Source organism: Protopterus annectens, chromosome 15.part0, assembly GCF_019279795.1.
Source record: "Protopterus annectens isolate FY-2018-M chromosome 15.part0, PAN1.0, whole genome shotgun sequence".
Lineage (NCBI taxonomy): Eukaryota > Metazoa > Chordata > Ceratodontiformes > Protopteridae > Protopterus > Protopterus annectens.
The window spans coordinates 668,332,217-668,349,181 of record NC_056749.1 but is presented as its reverse complement, the minus strand read 5'-3'; the positions used below and the strand labels follow the sequence as shown (position 1 = coordinate 668,349,181).

The 16,965-nt window shown below is 41.9% G+C and overlaps 1 protein-coding gene across 4 annotated transcripts in view; it reads left to right on the top strand.

Annotated features, from left to right (window-relative positions):
- SRPX2 (sushi repeat containing protein X-linked 2) overlaps positions 1 to 16,965 on the top strand; it is a 473,560-nt gene that overhangs the window by 409,697 nt on the left and 46,898 nt on the right. For all 4 annotated transcript variants that reach the window (XM_044057516.1, XM_044057515.1, XM_044057517.1 and 1 more), the window contains one exon: positions 14,225 to 14,346. In XM_044057516.1, the coding sequence (XP_043913451.1) occupies positions 14,225 to 14,346 (122 nt within the window). The remainder of the gene's footprint in view (positions 1 to 14,224; positions 14,347 to 16,965) is intronic.

Below are 16,965 nucleotides of genomic sequence, written 5' to 3'. Positions count from 1 at the left end.
CAGGGTCAGTACGAGTGGTACCATCCACTACTAGTACAACACAAAGCTGGGCCTTCCATTTTAGATTTCTGACATAACTAAAGAATGCCTTCTGTGTATCCCTAGCTAGGTATTCTAGTTTAGCTTTGTAATTGGCTTGAGAGAAATTTACAAGATATCTAATTTGCTAGTTCAAGCTGTGGAGGGTGTCCTTCCTCTAATGTGGTAGTTCCCTTTTGTTTTAGACATTAGTTTATTTTTCTTGTTGTATAACCTATTTATGCTTGATGTTCACTAAGGTGGCTTGTTTTTTTGAGAGGACCTTGCTTTGATCCATTCAGGTACAGTCGAGTCTATACATTTGTACAGGTGTTTATACAGGGCATTTGTGTACATCTCTGTATAAGAGTCATTGTTGACAGTGGTAGCAGGGGGTTTAAAACTATTTATGCCATCACCTAGGAGGCTATAGTTTGATTTGGAGAAATTTTTCATCCTTTTTGCTCTTTTGGGGGGGGGGGGTCAGGAATGATCGTTACTTCGAACAACACTGATTTATGGTCAGACCTTACCGGGAAGGGCAACACACAGGGGGTAGTGCAGAGACCCCCTATGTTGGTGAGTACTAAGTCTATGACACTACAGACCCTTGTGGAGGTGCAGACTACCTGTTCCAGAGCATTTGTATTAACAATGACTCCCCCATCTTTGGAATAGACTTCTTCTCCATGTCAAGCAGAGTACCTCACTAGCCCTCTTTAAGAGTAACCTGGATGACTGGATGGGAAGCAGAACATATACCCCTGATACCCTACCTGTGTCCCTGCTGGACAGGGAAAACAGGTGCTGACTTTATGGGAACATGGTTGAAATTCTTGGCTAGGCTTATAAGGGCCTCCAAGCCAATAGAGTAGTATCGTCCTATGAACCTATGAATCTTAGGGTGAGCATGTTTGTGCTCATATATGACTCCCAATCAATGAAAGGATAGTTGAAATCACCCATGACTAAGGTGTTTGGCTATATAGTGAGTGACTCAAGTAGGTCCAGGTAGGCAGAGTGGTTCTTGTGGTTCATGGTGGGGGACCTATAGCTAACAATGATATGGAAGGGGGTTTTACCTACAGTTAGTTGGACATGGAGTAGCTCTAGGGAGTTATATGGTTTGACCAGTCTTGAGGTGTATTTGTCTTTAATGAAGATGGATGCACCTCCACCTTTGGTTCTTTCACACTCGTTTTGAAATCTGAATGCGTGGAAGGCATTGTAGCCTTGCATGGCTGGTGTTCTCTCTGCAAATTTGAACCATGTCTAAGTGACTGCACAAACATCAGCATCTTCCAAGGTAGGAATACTTCCAGTGAGTGCAGCTTCTGATTTAGACTCCTAACATTAAATAGGATAACCTTGAGTTTATCTCTAGGGGATTTTCTTTACATCAGGAATTTTGTTGTTATGACATAGCCTAAAAAAGGCACTATGGGGGAGGTGAGTACCTTTGCCAGTAACCAAAAGTCAAGAGGCGACAGGTGAAGACCATCTCTGGCAAAGCAGTGTGGTCTGTCGACCATATATTCCTAGGCTGACAGATACTGGATCCCCCTGGACTGACATCAGAAGCTAAGCCAATTGTTGAAGTCAATCATTTTTTTGTTTATATTTAGGCATCATCCTGGGTGAAGGAAGAATGCTGCTTAGGGCTAGGGACAAACCTGCCTGGGACACATAATCTGAGAGCTCAGTCATGTCTCTCTTCATTTAGTCTAATGAGGTACATCTCAAGTCATTCACTCCAATATGGACTATAACAGAGTCACAACTGTACTTGTTGAGACGCTTGAGTGCTTGTGTGATATGATGGATCCTGGCACCTGACAGGCAGCTGACCGTGACCTTCTCCTTGTCGAGCATGGTGCGAGGGATATCTGTGAGTCTCACTATGGAGTCACCTATGACCAACACATTTGGTTTTTGAGGTGTTTTGCCTTGGGGCTTATTGGCTGAGACACTGTTGTGTGCATTATTATGTGTAGTTGTTTCTGTTGGGTCTGCAGTGTGTGCAGTTGGTTTGCACTTGGGAGGTCTCTTATCTTTAGGTAGGCTTCTAGCGAGTATGTCCGCCTGTGTGGGTTTCTGGATTGTGAGCTTGTTATGTGCAAGAGGTGAAGTTTGTGTGGTGATAACTTGTTTGATATCTAATTTGTTAGGTGAGAGAATTCATTCCAAATTCATAGTCAAATACATCTCTCACAAGTTGTACTTGTTTGTTTTAGGAGTAACTGGTTGTCAGTATACATGAGGCAATTGCTACATTGTTTCAGGATGCCTATGTCAATCATGCTGGCTGGAGAAATGGTGAGAAACTATCTGTCCATTATGGCAGCTATGTACTGTAGTAACTAGTGGGGAGTGGGCTAGATGGACCAGGTTTTGCTGTAAGACTAACAAAAAGCAGCTATTCTATGGAGGGCTAGGGATAGAAAACTGCATCAGTGCTTCACAATGCACAGCTGAGTTATTCACAGGGCAGCAGTGCAATCTCTGAGCAGCTCCAGTAAATTAAGCACAGACCCGAGCAAACACGGCACTTAAATACAAGCGAAGTTAAATGATTTTAAACAAAGTAACCAAAGGTAAAGCCCAAGACTGAGCCTTATTCCAGCAGTCCCCAACTCAGACGGGTCTTTGGCTGCACACTTCTGCCACAAGGGTGCAGGGGGGCCTTCTTAATGTTAGATGGCTGGTTTTGGTGCTCAAATGATACCAAACAATCTAGATTCAGCAAGCCTGAATCTAGTCTATGCTACAAAATGCAGACGTACTATAAATTCAAAGTGCAGAAAATCACAGTTGCAACAGCAAAAAAAAAAAAAAAAACCAGTAAACAGTTTAAATAAAGCAGCAATTCAGTAGAATACTCCCAAGAGAGTGTAGACCACAGTGTGAAATAACTGGTCTGGGACCCACGTGCTTAAACCAAAACAAAGAGACTTAGAATAGCAGGCACAATAAGCCTTCCCCAGCAATTGCAAGGTTAGAAAGGTGCCACAAGAGTCTAGACCACAAATCTTCCTAATGTAAAATAACTGGTTTGGAGTCCAAGTGCTTAAACCAGAACTAAGATACTTTTAGAATAACAGACACGATAAGCCTTCAGCCAGTAATTCCCAACGTAGAAGGATGTAAGCTACCTCTCCTGCCACAACAGTGTAGACCACAAACCTTCTTAATGTAAAACAACTGGCCTGAAGCGCAGGTGCTTAAACCAAAACTAAGAGGCTTAGAATAACAGTTACAATTTAATAAGGCTACTAACAAGCAGTAGTAAATACAATTGAACACTTTTAAGAACAAGCAGGAAAAGCAAAATAAAGTAGTAAAGTAGGAAAAACACAAATACAGTAAAAGCAGCTGAATAAAGTACATTTTGTAAGTTAAGTGGGAAGGGAGGAAACAGACGATAGTTCAAGGTTAAGAAACTCAGGGGATGGGACTTCCCAACTGATCTTTCCATATGCAGTAGAATGAGCTGATGTGATGGGAGTGGGTGAGAGGAGTGTCCAAAATCAGATTTACAGTAGGGACAAGCTACTCAAAAGCCATCAAGTTTAACAATACAACAATGGCTGGGTGGCTGAGTGGGAAAAATAAAATGCAGATAGAGATCAGCAATATTCAGGAAGAGTACAGCAAGCAAGCCAACAAGAACTCCAGATAAATAGAGATGTCACCAGATATTTCTAGCTAAATGAGGAATGTTATTTCTGAGCTCCTCCCACTAATTAGCTGATGCTATTCACTGTTTGCAAAATAATTCTTTGCTAACTTTTCTAAATGACCCCAGCCAAGACCTCTTAAAACTTCAGCAGAAAACTTAAAACAAAACAAATGTAATACAAGAATAAGATACAAAATAGAAGTAACCAAACTTTAAATGAAAAACTTCAAAATAAAATGCAGGCAGAGATCAGCAATATTGAGGCAGAGTACAGCAAGAAAGTCAAACAAGCTCTCCATATGTATCAATATTCTCTTGGACACATTGATTTCTGAATAAGAATAAATGCCTTAGTCTGTGTCAGTGGCACACAATGATAAAGCCTTGACTTTGCCCCAGGCAACCAAGGTTCAGCTAGTTGCTTAGGCACTTGACAGTTCAGGCAGGTGAGGATGGGCATGCACTTCTAGGGAGGATGGTGGTCATCCACTGCTGGCTAATCTGTGACTCCAGGTGCAAAACAGTGGCTTTGCATGTAGCAGGGAGCCACTGCAGAAAAGGACGTTGGCTATAGCCACTAGGCCAATGACATAAACCTTGTTATTGCATGCACAGAAGTGCACATGTATGCTGTAGAGGGGCATAGAAAGTCCTTGTGGTGAAACAGGTGATGACATCACCATCATGGGTGGGTTAGGACTATAGAAATGCCCTCAGTTGCCAGGATGCTACAGGGGTACAAGCAGCCCTCATAAACAGCTTCACTGGACATTACTTACTATTTGACAAATTAACTCATTCACTCCAATGGCAATCAGGAAGTTTGCACTGTAAATTCCAAAAGGTGGAGCCTAATCTTTTTGACAGAATCAAATTATGCCCTAATATTTCCAACAAATGTTCATATCTCTGAAACCATAGGGACCCGTGCTAACGGTGGGAGGGGTATATGTGCCCCTATTGGCCAGTGTGTGCCCACCATAAAGCCCAGCAGCCCTGGGTCAATAAGCTACTGGCTGGCCGGTGTCTAGTTGCTCAGCCTGGCATAGCTCTGTTGAGCGAAAGCCGGACGTAAATCCAACCAACCTGCCAAACGAACTGAGAATTGCTACGCTTAATGTAGGTTCACTGACAGGACGCAGTTTGGAAGTGGATGACATGATGATATGGAGGAGGCTGGACATCCTATGTATCCAGAAGACGAGATGGAAGGGCAGTGCAGCAAAGCCACTTGGCTTGGGATCCAGAGTCTACTACTCAGGTGGAGGGCAGGCTAGAAGGCTAGAAATGGTGTAGGAATTGTGGTGAGAGAGAGGCTTCAGAAGGCAGTAAGGGATATCATCAGAATTAATGGCAGTCAGACTCTGGTGTAATGATAGGGGAGTATTCATAATCTCAGCCTATGCCCCACCGCGGGGTTGTGATAGTGAGGAAAAGAGTGCATTTAGACAGCTGTTGCAGGACCTACTAGATAAAGCAGGACAACATGAATTGGTGTTGATAATGGGTGGCTTGAATGCACATATCGAGACAGACAGAAAAGGATATGAGGACTGCCTGGGTCCACATGGGTGGGGCAACAGGAATAAAGAGGGAGAAGCCATTCTAGACTTCTGTCTGGCAAATGGCTTGATAGTAGCCAACACATGGTTCAGAAAGAGAGACAGTCACAAGATCACATACAAGAGTAGTCAACATGCAACTCAGGTAGACTCCCCCCTAGTAAGGAAAAGGCAATGGGGCAGAATCCATAATTGAAAAGTCATCCCAAGTGAAACAGTCGGCCCACAGCATAAACCACTAGTTGCCACAATCAGCTGCAAGCAGTGGTCAGAGAAGGCTCTAAGGTCAACAGAGACCAGGCTGAAGACCTGCAAGTTGACTGGAGAGAAAGTACAGCACTTCAAGGAATTACTCAGGGCTGTAGCACCTCACGAAGAGGAGGAAATAGGTAGAGTTGAAGAAGAAAGGCAGCACCTAAAAACGGCATGTATTAGAACTACAGAAAAGATATGTGGCCAAGCCAGGTATGGAAATAAGGTACATAAAGAAAGCTGGTGGTGGAATGCAGAAGTCCAGGAAGTCATCAAAAGAAAAAAGGAGTGCAGGAAGAAGTGGGAGGCAGAAAAGACTGACCAGGCTAGGAAGGACTACTGGTTGGCTAACAAAGAAGCTAAGACAGAAGTTGCAATAGCAAAACATAGGGCATCAGAGGCACTGTACCAACTTCTGGAAAGTGACTCAGTAAGGGGCACAAAGAAGCTATACCAGTTTGCAAGGCAAAGATAGAAAGATAAAGAAGATAGTCAGACACCCTTCATAAGGGATGCCAGCAACAACCTGCTCACCAGCCCAGAGGACATCAAAGGCTGATGGAAGGAGTATTTCCAGCAGCTTTTGAATGAAGAAAACCCCACAGAAGTTGTACTGCCCCAGAAACAGCCAACGATGAGTGAAGAAGAGTTGCCCACCCTAGAAGAAGTAAGAACAGCACTAAGGAAGATGAAGTCAGGGAAAGCAGCAGGCTCAGATGAGGTCACAGCAGATATGATAAAGATGCTAGGTGAGATAGGGGAGAAATGGCTCTTGAGGGTACTAATAGCTGTGTGGAGAGAAAGCCGTATCCCAGATGACTGGAGAATAAGCATACTCGTGCCAGTGTACAAGAAGGAAAGGGGACATCCGCAACTGTGGGCAGTACAGAGGCATCAAACTCTTATCACACTGCATGAAAGTTCTGGAGAGGGTGATTGATAAATGGATACACAGAGTACTAGAATGTAAGATGGGAGATGAGCAGTTTAGATTCAGATCAGGATGCAGCACAACTGACCTGATGTTTGCATTGAGACAGATACTTGAGAAAAAGCTAGAGATTAGGAGAGTCCAATTGGGCATTCCTAGACTTGGAAAAAGCATATGACAAGGTCCCAAGAAAGCTGATCTGGGTAGTACTGTGGTGGTTTGAAGTCCCAGAAACACTGATAGAATTAATGCCGGCTATGTACAAGGACCCGATGACTCAAGTACAAACAGTATTCGGCCTCACAGAGGGATTCCCAGTGGGTGTGGGTGTACATCAGGGTTCAGCTCTGAGCCCATTGCTGTTCATACTGGTGATGGACTACATTAGCAAACAGGTTGGAGGGGATGGATCAACAAAGCTGCTGTATGCAGACAATGTGGCAGTACAGACATACTCTGAGCTAGAACTTTAGCAAAGGACAGGAGAATGGAATATAAATCTTAAGGCACATGGGATGAAACTAAGCACAGATAAGACTGTGGTAATGGCAGCAAATTGGGGAAATCAGAAGAAGCTGAGAATAGAGACAGAAGGGAAGATAGTGGAACAGGTAAACAGCTTTGAGTATCTGGGAGGAGTAGTTGAGGAGAAGGGTAGTCTGAATGAAGAGGTCAAAGCTAGAATCAGAGGGGCTACAACCAATTGGCATAGAGTATCAGGTGTACTGTATGACAGAAGAATGCCAAAGAAGCTGAAAATTAAGGTGTACAAGACAGTGATGTGACCAGTACTACTGCATGGTACAGAAACCTGGGCAGTAAAGGCAGAACAGTTGAAGAACCTAGAGGTGATGGAAATGAAGTGCCTGAGAAAGGTGGTAAGATGCACATTGTGGGACAGGTGAAGAAATGAGGACATAAGAGCAGAAGCCAAAGTTGCTCCAATTGCATAAAAGATCAAAGAGAACAGATTACGGTGGTTTGGGCACGTGTAGAAAAGCAGAAGATAATCTGGTGAGGAAGATTTGGGACAGACAGGAAGAAGTTAAAAGGAAGTGAGGACATCCAGCAAAGAGGTGGATGGATATTGTGAAAGAAGATCTGCGACAGTCAGGCATGAGTGTTGAAGAAGGCAGGAGTGTGGCACTGAATCGAGAGAGTTGGTGACAGTTAACACGATACCCTCACCCCATTTTGAAAAATGGGAAAAAGGGGGCTGATGATGATGATGAGTAAACATAGTAACTATTGCATTTGTAATATTTTGTAAACAACTTACAATATCTCACCAACCACTCAAGTTACACACATACTGTCAGCAGCATCTAGCTTAGCGCTTTCATATGAGGGTAAGGAATTCTGTCTGCGTTACTCGGTTGTTGAGACATTTAGAAAAATGTGAAAATTATATCTATATAAATTAATATCATAAAAACAACAGTTAATATCAATTTGCCTGCACTAGATAGATGTCAAATATTAATGTAGTTGAGTTTGCCATTGTGTAACCTTTAAGATAAAATGTTTTAAAACCTTGTACATCAAATGTTTTTTGAATTATTGATGCAAATATGAACAAGCAATACTTGATGCCTAGAGGCGTCAGTAGGAGTTAAATGCAAATGCACCTGGAGGAGTCATTCAGATGTAATGAGTTAACTGAATAGGCATTAGTAATGATGCAAAACTTCGGTTTGTACATTTCCTCACCAATAGATCCTCCAAGGTGAAAAAGTAGGAGGCACTACCATCTCCAAAACAACTTATCTTATGAAAGGAGTCCCACAGGGCTCCACTTTAGCCCCTCTGCTTTTTTCCATATTTATCAACAAACTTCCATCTGACCATCCTCCGATAAGTCTAATTCTTTATGCAGATGACATTGTCATCTACAGGTTAAACAAATCCCACTCTGTTACATAAACACAGCTCCAAGATGACCTCCAAACCCCCAAACAGTGGCTAATATGCCAGAAACAGATACTCATTCCCTCAAAAACAAAAGCAATGCTATTTGGAACCAAACAAAAAATAGCCAAAGCAACCAGCTTCCTTAATATTAAAAATGTTAACAATACCACCATAGAAACTACCATATCCTTCAGATACCTTGGCATTTGGCTAGACCAGTCCCCTAACTTGCAGCTACACATTAAAAACACAAGCAAAAAGATTAACATACTAATGTTCCAAGCAAACAAGATATTGTCTGTTCTGTCCAAGCCAGCCAAAGGTCCCATAGGCAAAGGCATAATCTTCTCTCAGCTAGAATAAGGACAACCCATTATACTGCAGCCTTGAAGGAAAATGCCACCACCTTACAAACCAATAAAATCTGCCAGTTCATTACTAACTGCCCCAGTAATGAACATCACTACCTAACTCTCACCAAAGCTAAATGGCTTCCAGTACATCTGAGAGCCAACCTCCTACTAATATCACTAATTCACAAAATCCTTTTATCTAGGACATTGTCCCCTGTCACTCAAACTTTTCACTAAAACCCCCACATATATTCTTAGGGGTATCTCTCAATCTCAACCCACCCTACTAACTCCAAAAAGTAAATTTAATTTCACTGGCTATGCATTCTCCATCCTAGCACCTAAACTATGGGACTCTTTTCCTTTCACAAACAGAGATGTCCAAAAGTACTCTGACTTCAGACAACATCTCAAGGAATACCTCTTCACCCAGGCATAGTGCAGCTGCACTCACTCAGGTCATTGTACATGAACTCTGCAGCTCTCTCACACACACCTTTATCTCTGTTTCATCCTTCCTTATCTCATCTTCTCATCCCCTTTACTTACTGCCTCTCCTAGTTCCCCTCTTCTCTTTGCATCTCTCTTGTCTCTCTCTCACACACACTTCTCCTTTCTACTCCTCTTCCCTGCTTCTCACACCTTTTTATCTGTCTTCTCCTCATGGTATCCTTTCTTGCAACTATTTTCACTTGCCTCTTCTAATGTCTTCATACCTCCCTACATAATGATATGCTCCTACCACTAGCATAACCCATCTCAGACATCACATCTTATCCATTAAGCTGTGCTAGGCATAATTCCATTCCATTTATGTTTTGACATTAACTGTTCTTGAACTAAATGTTAAATCATATATTTGTTTTAGCATCTTGTAACTGTAAATATGTCTTATTCATTTCTTAAGTGATTCTATTCACCCAGGCTGTGCCTGCAAATGGTCTTTTAAGATCAGTGCACTACCACAATCCACAATACGCAAATATAAACAGAATGAATGAATGAATAAATACTCACCCCTATATGGTACCAGGAACTTCTCTCTTACAAGGGAACTAATGGATTGTGTCTAATTGGAGATATCTTGATGCTCAGCAAGTACAAGGACAAAAATGACCTAGAAAAAAGTACAGAGTGCATATCATTCTTTGGTTCACAGTATGCCTGGGATAACAGGATCAAAGGACCATACAAGATTACTAGGCTAATGACCCTAGGGCCCTTACAAGCCTAGACAAGTTTTACCCTTATTTCCACGATCAGCACCTATCACCCCTATCCAAGAGGGACATAGGTTGAACCCCTGGGCTAACCCATCCAATCCTTCAGATTGCATTTGAAGAGGGCCAATGAGGTGCTCTGCCTGACATGAAGCAGGAGTCTGTTCCAAAAGTGTGGCAACCTCTGGGAGACAAATCTGTCCCTCCAGCAGGTTCTATTAATGTCGCATACCAGGTTAAGGCCATTACAGCGAGTAACGCATGTACCATTTGACTTACAGATATGCAGCATTTTCAATAAAAAAAGATTGCCTTATATGCAAGGCAGAGATTGCCTCTGAATAGTCTGTATGAAACAGAATAAAGTGACAGTGATTTCAGATGATCCTCATAGGACAGATGCCGAAGACCTTGAAGTTTCCTCGTGAATAACCTTTGTTGTCTCTCCAATTGCTGCAAGTGCTTGGAAAGGTACATACCAAAAGGGGAATAGTACTCAATTATTGGCCTAATGAGGGAAGAGTACAGGGAAGTTTTAACTTCTTTTTTTCTGGAGGCAATGCCCTTACTTATGAGATGAGCAATATAGAATCTCCTTCTTACCACTGTGGAAACATGGTGATCAAAGGTAAGGTTGCTGTCAAACTGTGTGCCCAGGTCTCTCATCACTGAGTGCATACTTAGGTTGTTGTAATTGATGTGGTAGTTAGCAGGAACATCACTGTTACTGAAAGGGATGATAATACTTTTTTTATTTTGATTTTAAGGCCATGACTTTGCCCCCAGTCATTTGTTTGTGTAAGACCCTCTTGTTGAATTTTGACATCATTTGGAGATTCTATGACTGCTCCCAGTTTGCAGTCAGCAGCAAACTTTGCCAGCCACAGAGCTTTAGTTTTTCTGAGAAATAGATTCCAAACAGTAGAGGTCCCAGGACTGATCCCTGTGGAAAACCACTGGTTACAGGTCTGCTGTTGGAGGTGGACTCCCCCATTTTGACTATATGAATTATATTAGTGAGTCAGTTAGCAGCCTATCTAATGATATGCAGGTTAATACCTTGCTGGGTGAGTTTGTAAATTATGCCCGAGTGAGGGATAGTGTCAAAAGGCTTGACTAAGTCTAGGTAGGCTGTATGCATAGCTTTCCCCTCATCAAGGGCCTTGCTGACTGTCTCGAAGAAGTCCTCCAGGTTTAACAGGCATGATCTCCCTTTGACAAATCCAAATTAAGTAGGATCAAGTCTTTGGAGGTTACCAATGCCTTTGCTGATAAGGTCCATGATGATGCTCTCCATGGCCTTACAGATAAGGCTAGTCAAGCTAATAGGTCTATAGTTCCCACAGACAGTGGAAGCACCAGCTTTGTACAAGGAGATAACGGTGGCCTTTCTCCATTTAGCTGGGATGAAGCCAGTAATTAGACTATGATTTAAAAGAGTATCCAGTGGCATTGTTAATTCTTGTTTGAGCCCATGTAGGACACAGCCCAGGATGTTATCAGGTCCCACGGATGTTGTGTTTTTGACCTTAGAGAGAGCATTCACAACCTGCTCTTTAGAGATACAGGATAGAGGACAGGTGGTAGGGATGTCTTAGGGTAAACGTGGTGGGGAAAGGGGAGTGAAGTTTTCATAAAATCTGTCAGCTAACAGGTTAGCAATGTCCACAGGCTCGGTATATGTGGTATCATTAACTACCAGTCTGGCACAAATCTGACCCTTTCCTTTTAGGTTACAGATGTAACTAAAGAATGCCTTATGGTTGTCCTTAGTTGAAGAAGCTAATTTGGGTTCGTAGTTAGCTTTGGAGGACTTCACAAGGAGTCTTATTTGACTGTTTAAGCAGAGGAGGGAGTGTTTCCAGTTTGGGGCTTGCACCCTCTTACACTTAGACAGTAATTTCTTCCTCTTATTGTAAAGCCTGTTAATGGCAGTTGTCCACCAGACAGGTTTGCTCTAACTTGAGGAGCTTATTTTGGCCCTGTCAGGTACAGCTGAGTCAATGCAGTTGTTCAAGTGTCTCTATAAAGCATTTGTGTAGAACTCGGCATAGTTGCCAGGTCCTTCTAAGGGAGGAGATGCAGTGAAGCTATTTATATCATCCTGTAAGAGGTTATAATCTGCTTTGGAGAAGTTTTTTAGTTTAGTTTTGCTATAGAGAGGGTCAGGTGTGAAAGTAACTTCGAATGAGGCTGATTTATGGTCAGATCTCACCAGGGAAGACCTCATAATGTGGGTGCTACAGTGGTCCCCCATACTAGTAAGCACCAGATCTAGGATGTTGCTACCCCTTGTGGGGGTGTCAACTAGCTGGTCCATTGGAGTTAATGAAGTCGAGGAACCTTTGGGCAAGTTAGTTTCCGCGTGAGAAATTTCCCCAGTCAATGGATGGGTAGTTAAAGTCACCCAAAATCATGGTGTATGGATGTATCTTGATAGACATGCAGTAGATCCAAATAGGAAGAGTGGGGGTCCTGTAGCTATCAATGACTTGAACAGGTGTCCTACCAACAGTTAATTGCACCTGAAGTATCTCCAGGGAATCATGCTGTCTAACTAATCTAGAGCTGTATTTATCTTTAATAAATATTGATACACCACCTCCTTTAGTTTTAATGCCTTCAGTCTGTGGCCTGAATATGCGGAAGGAGGTGTAGCACGATATTGCTGAGGTGCCCTCTATGGCCTTGAACCAGGTCTCCATGACTGCACAAATGTCTATGTCTTTCAAGGTGAGGACTGCTTCTAGTGAATGCAGTTTCGTGTTAAGACTCCTAGCATTTAGCAGTAAAACCTTGAGGTTGCTCTTAGATGGTGTTCTTGAGACACTGCCTAAAAAAGGCACTATGGTGATGGCAAGGGCCTTGGCCTGTAGCCAAAATCCCAGGGGTGATAAATGAAGACCATCACAGGCAAAGCACTGAGGCATAAAAAAGTACATAGAGCATACCATTCTTTGGTTCACAGTATACCTGGGATTTACATTTCAAACGGCAAAATTGTGTCTCTCTTCCTCCTTCAGAAAAAGTATTAAATACCCTGATGGCTTTTTTGCCTGTGATATGAAGAAATATGGCACAATGGACAATCACTGGATTGTCCCTGAGGTCACTCACAGTGAGACATAACTCAGAACATGAAATCTAGGAGTTCTCTGACAGGTTTGCCTTTAGCTTTAGAGTTGCTATTGATTGCAAGAACACTATTAAGCCAAACTGAAGAAATATCTTCCCAAAAATTAAAATATGTATTACTTCTTTACTCAGCAAAGCTTCATATTTTCAAGTGAATTGCAATGCATGGACTTTTCTTTGTGAAACAGAATTACTAAGACAAAATTGTGAGTAGGAACTGTGAAAGCAAAGCTTACAAAGAACACATTTAGATGACCAAGTCTTCATTGGTCATTCTGGTCAGACACAATTAGTGAAAAACATCCCCTGGGATTCATTAACTCCTATACTAAGTGTACACCGATCTGAGTGAAGCATAATTCACACCTTCTTCCTCCTAATTTTAGTTTTTCCACTGATTTTCTTGCAGCCATAAATATTAAGGGGGATTCATAAAAGTTGCCACAAAGCGTAGACTACATGTACACATAGTATAATCTTTCTGAGTGACTAGAAAGCACAGAAAATGAGGTAGGAATGTTTTTGAATACAGATCATGTACAGTTAGTGTAGTCATTAATGAAGTTGGCCTACTATAATGCAATGGAACTACATTTTGACAGATAGAATGAATGTTGTGCCTTTTACTTTCTTTTGGCAGGAAGAACTGAAATAAGCAACAGTTTCTGACCATACTACAAATCTATACTGTACTGATGTTTCTTCTGACTATAGCTCAGATCTGTACTGCAACAGAAGTTGTGAGTTAATGCATCAGGCCAAGCATGGAGAGGTTAGGAAACATGGCAAAGAGACAGAACTGCTTCTTCAAAGAGCCTTTAAACCCAAGTGCTGCACCCATCTAGGTCACATTGTTTACACCTCATATTGCTCACACTGTTAAAGGGGCACAGCTTCTCAAACCAAGCATGTACCACACATCAAGTGCTATAGGGGATCAGGACCATGAAAAGTTATTACAGTATATGGCACTGATCTGTATCTTCCACAGTGATCAGATGTGGAAGGTCAATCAGATGTCAGCAGTTTTGCCTTTGGAAGTTGCAATGGGGCTGGATGAACTCCCATCATGTGGTTCTGATTTTTTATTTTGTTGTTGATATCAGAGAAAAATATTGTGATTGGTCAGTATGCCCATTTTATTTATGTATTTATTTTTGCAGGAAGCCAATTGTGGATTAGACAAGAGGCATGTTACAGTTGTTGAACTTATTGGAGAACCACCTCGAGATGTAGGCCGTATCAAACACCAACATCTTTCTACAGAACTGGTTGAACAGATCAGGTGAGAAAAGATTGCAATCAAGCAATGATGATAACACTTTACCCAGTTCAAATCATACTCTGTTACCATTAAGCCCACCCTTTTCAAAGTTTCCTACAAGATTTTCATAACACTGTAAAATACCATAGTAAGTGTCAAGACTATTCTTGTCATTATGTCAAGTATACAAAAAATAACCATAAATAGTCTGAGTACAAGCCTACTGATACATATCAACTCATCCGCATAGGATTACCAAACTGAGAGCATTCTTTATAAGGCACTGTGTTCCACTGAAAATGGCTTCCACACAGCAAACCTTTGTACAAAACCCATTTGTGATTTGTAAAGTAATAAACAATATGGCAAGACGTATGTCATCTTGCCCCATTTTGTACACACAGCATGTCATTAACATGCTACACATGTAGATTACTCCTTCTCAGGCTCAAGTGCAATTCACAGAAAATACACAACCTGTGCACAGGCTGGTCACAAAGGGGTACGTTACGGGACCCCAAGTGTACACAACAGACTTGTACTGCTTGTGACTGCAGCAATCCCTTCCTATAATGACTTGTTGAGCATGCAAAGCTGCGTATATCAGTGCTAAAACTTAAAAAAGAATAATCCCAGAGCTCTTACTCAATTTGCAACCACACCATTAATTGCAGAGGCTTTTTGCTGAATCCTAATACCCCCACTGCTAGATAAGTACTTTAAAGTGCTGATTTGCACTCTGCGTTGATATACACTAGAGTCAGGTCTCTTCTGAGATGGGAATCACGGTTTGAGATCTAAAAGTGTGTGTGTTTGCTATTGGCCAGAGGGCTAGTTTGTTTCTTTGCTGTTTTTCTCTGCCTGTGCAAAGTTGTCACATTTGTGCAACGTTGCTCATCGCACAGTGGTGGTTAGAAGTGCCCAATATAGACTTGGGCACCCAGGACTGAAAATTTTCCATATAAATCTACCCTTGAAATTTCTTCAGTAATTAGTTGTGCAAAGAGCAGCTAGTTTGCACAATGAAGAGTGCCATCCCTCAAGTTTAGACTGAGATAGTCTTGATTGTAGTCTATCCTCCTACAGCAAGCAAGCTAGCCAACTGCAAGCCCTTGTAGGTCATGCACACTTTCCTACTATTTCTGCAGCCAGCTTACTGGATATGAGTTCCCTGAGACAATGTAGCAGTTGTTTCATATTTACTGACAACCACCTAATTCTTAAACAAACTGATATGATATGTGAAAGGTGTAGTTATGCATTGTCACTGAAGGCAAAACTCTTGCATACAAGCACTTATAATACCAAACAATTTGTCAGAAACAAACACACTACACCCACTGCATACACACACAGACTAACAAATGCTGAGGCTCTGAAATGTAGTCTTCTTAAAGAATAAACTAAAACAATGAGTGAGAAGTTCACTGAAAAAAACATGATACAAGAGGTTTGGGAAGTCACTCAGTGGAAGTTCTAGCTTTGCTGAAGTTTTCATTTTGTTTTTACTGACTGGTTTTTCAGTGACCTTCTCACTCATTGTTTTAGTTTGTTGTTTGGGATATTTTTGCAGTGACCATAATGATAATGGACATCCGCTGGGTATAACACCCCTGTGTTTCTAATGCTTAGTCAAAAACTCTGCTTGTGCTGTGCTGATGAGGTCATAACAAAGCAGAAATATGCATGTCCATAGTTAGTGGGGTTTGGCTTTATTGGCCTGAAATTGTCCATTAAAACAATGAAACAAGTCATGAGCATTCAGAATCACCAATTAGCTGAAACACCTGATGTTCATAAGGATCATGTGCATATATCCCATGTGCCTCTGATACAAGAGGTTTGGGAGGTCACTCAGTGGAAGTTCTAGCTTTGCTGGAGTTTTCATTTTGTTTTTACTTCTTAAAGAATAAAGACCTCCCAGACATTGTACTCACAAAAAGTATCCTCATCAACTTCAAAGCACTCTACCAAGAAATCACCCAGCACAAAACATAAAGCCACATCACACATTGTCTCAACTTCTAAGCCCATAAGGCAAACCACTGCACAACCCAATATTTTGATCACAGGAAACTCCATTAGGAGACAAACAGATGTCCTACTCGCCATGCTGAGTAAGGAGAGAGTTGTGGTCAGTTGCCTATCAGGGGCCAGGATCCGCCATAGCATGCATGCATTCAGGTCTTGAACCACTAGTACCAGCATGACTCAGACATAGTCCATGTGGGTGTAAATGACCTGAGGCTTACTTCCCTGGACAGTATGAAGACAGACATGATGCAGCTCTTGAACTATGTGTCGCAGGCTAGTATAAGCCCAGCACTGAGCAGCATTCTGCCTTCTCCAAGGATGATGCCACACAAAATGAACAGAAAATAACTGAATGTAATGACTGGCTTAGATTTTGGTGTCTTTTGAAGGAGGTACAATATTTTTCAGCTTGGAAGGATATGGTTGGCAGACCATTCTGCTTTGCCAGGGATGGTCTGCACCTGTACCATCTGAGTTTTTGAATACTGGTTAAAACCTTGTCCACCCCCATAGTACCATTTTTAGACATTGCCAACCTGTTAAACCTTCCAGCATAGAAAAAAACAACTCACGGAAATCAGAAGGTGTTACTCCTCAATGCCAGGA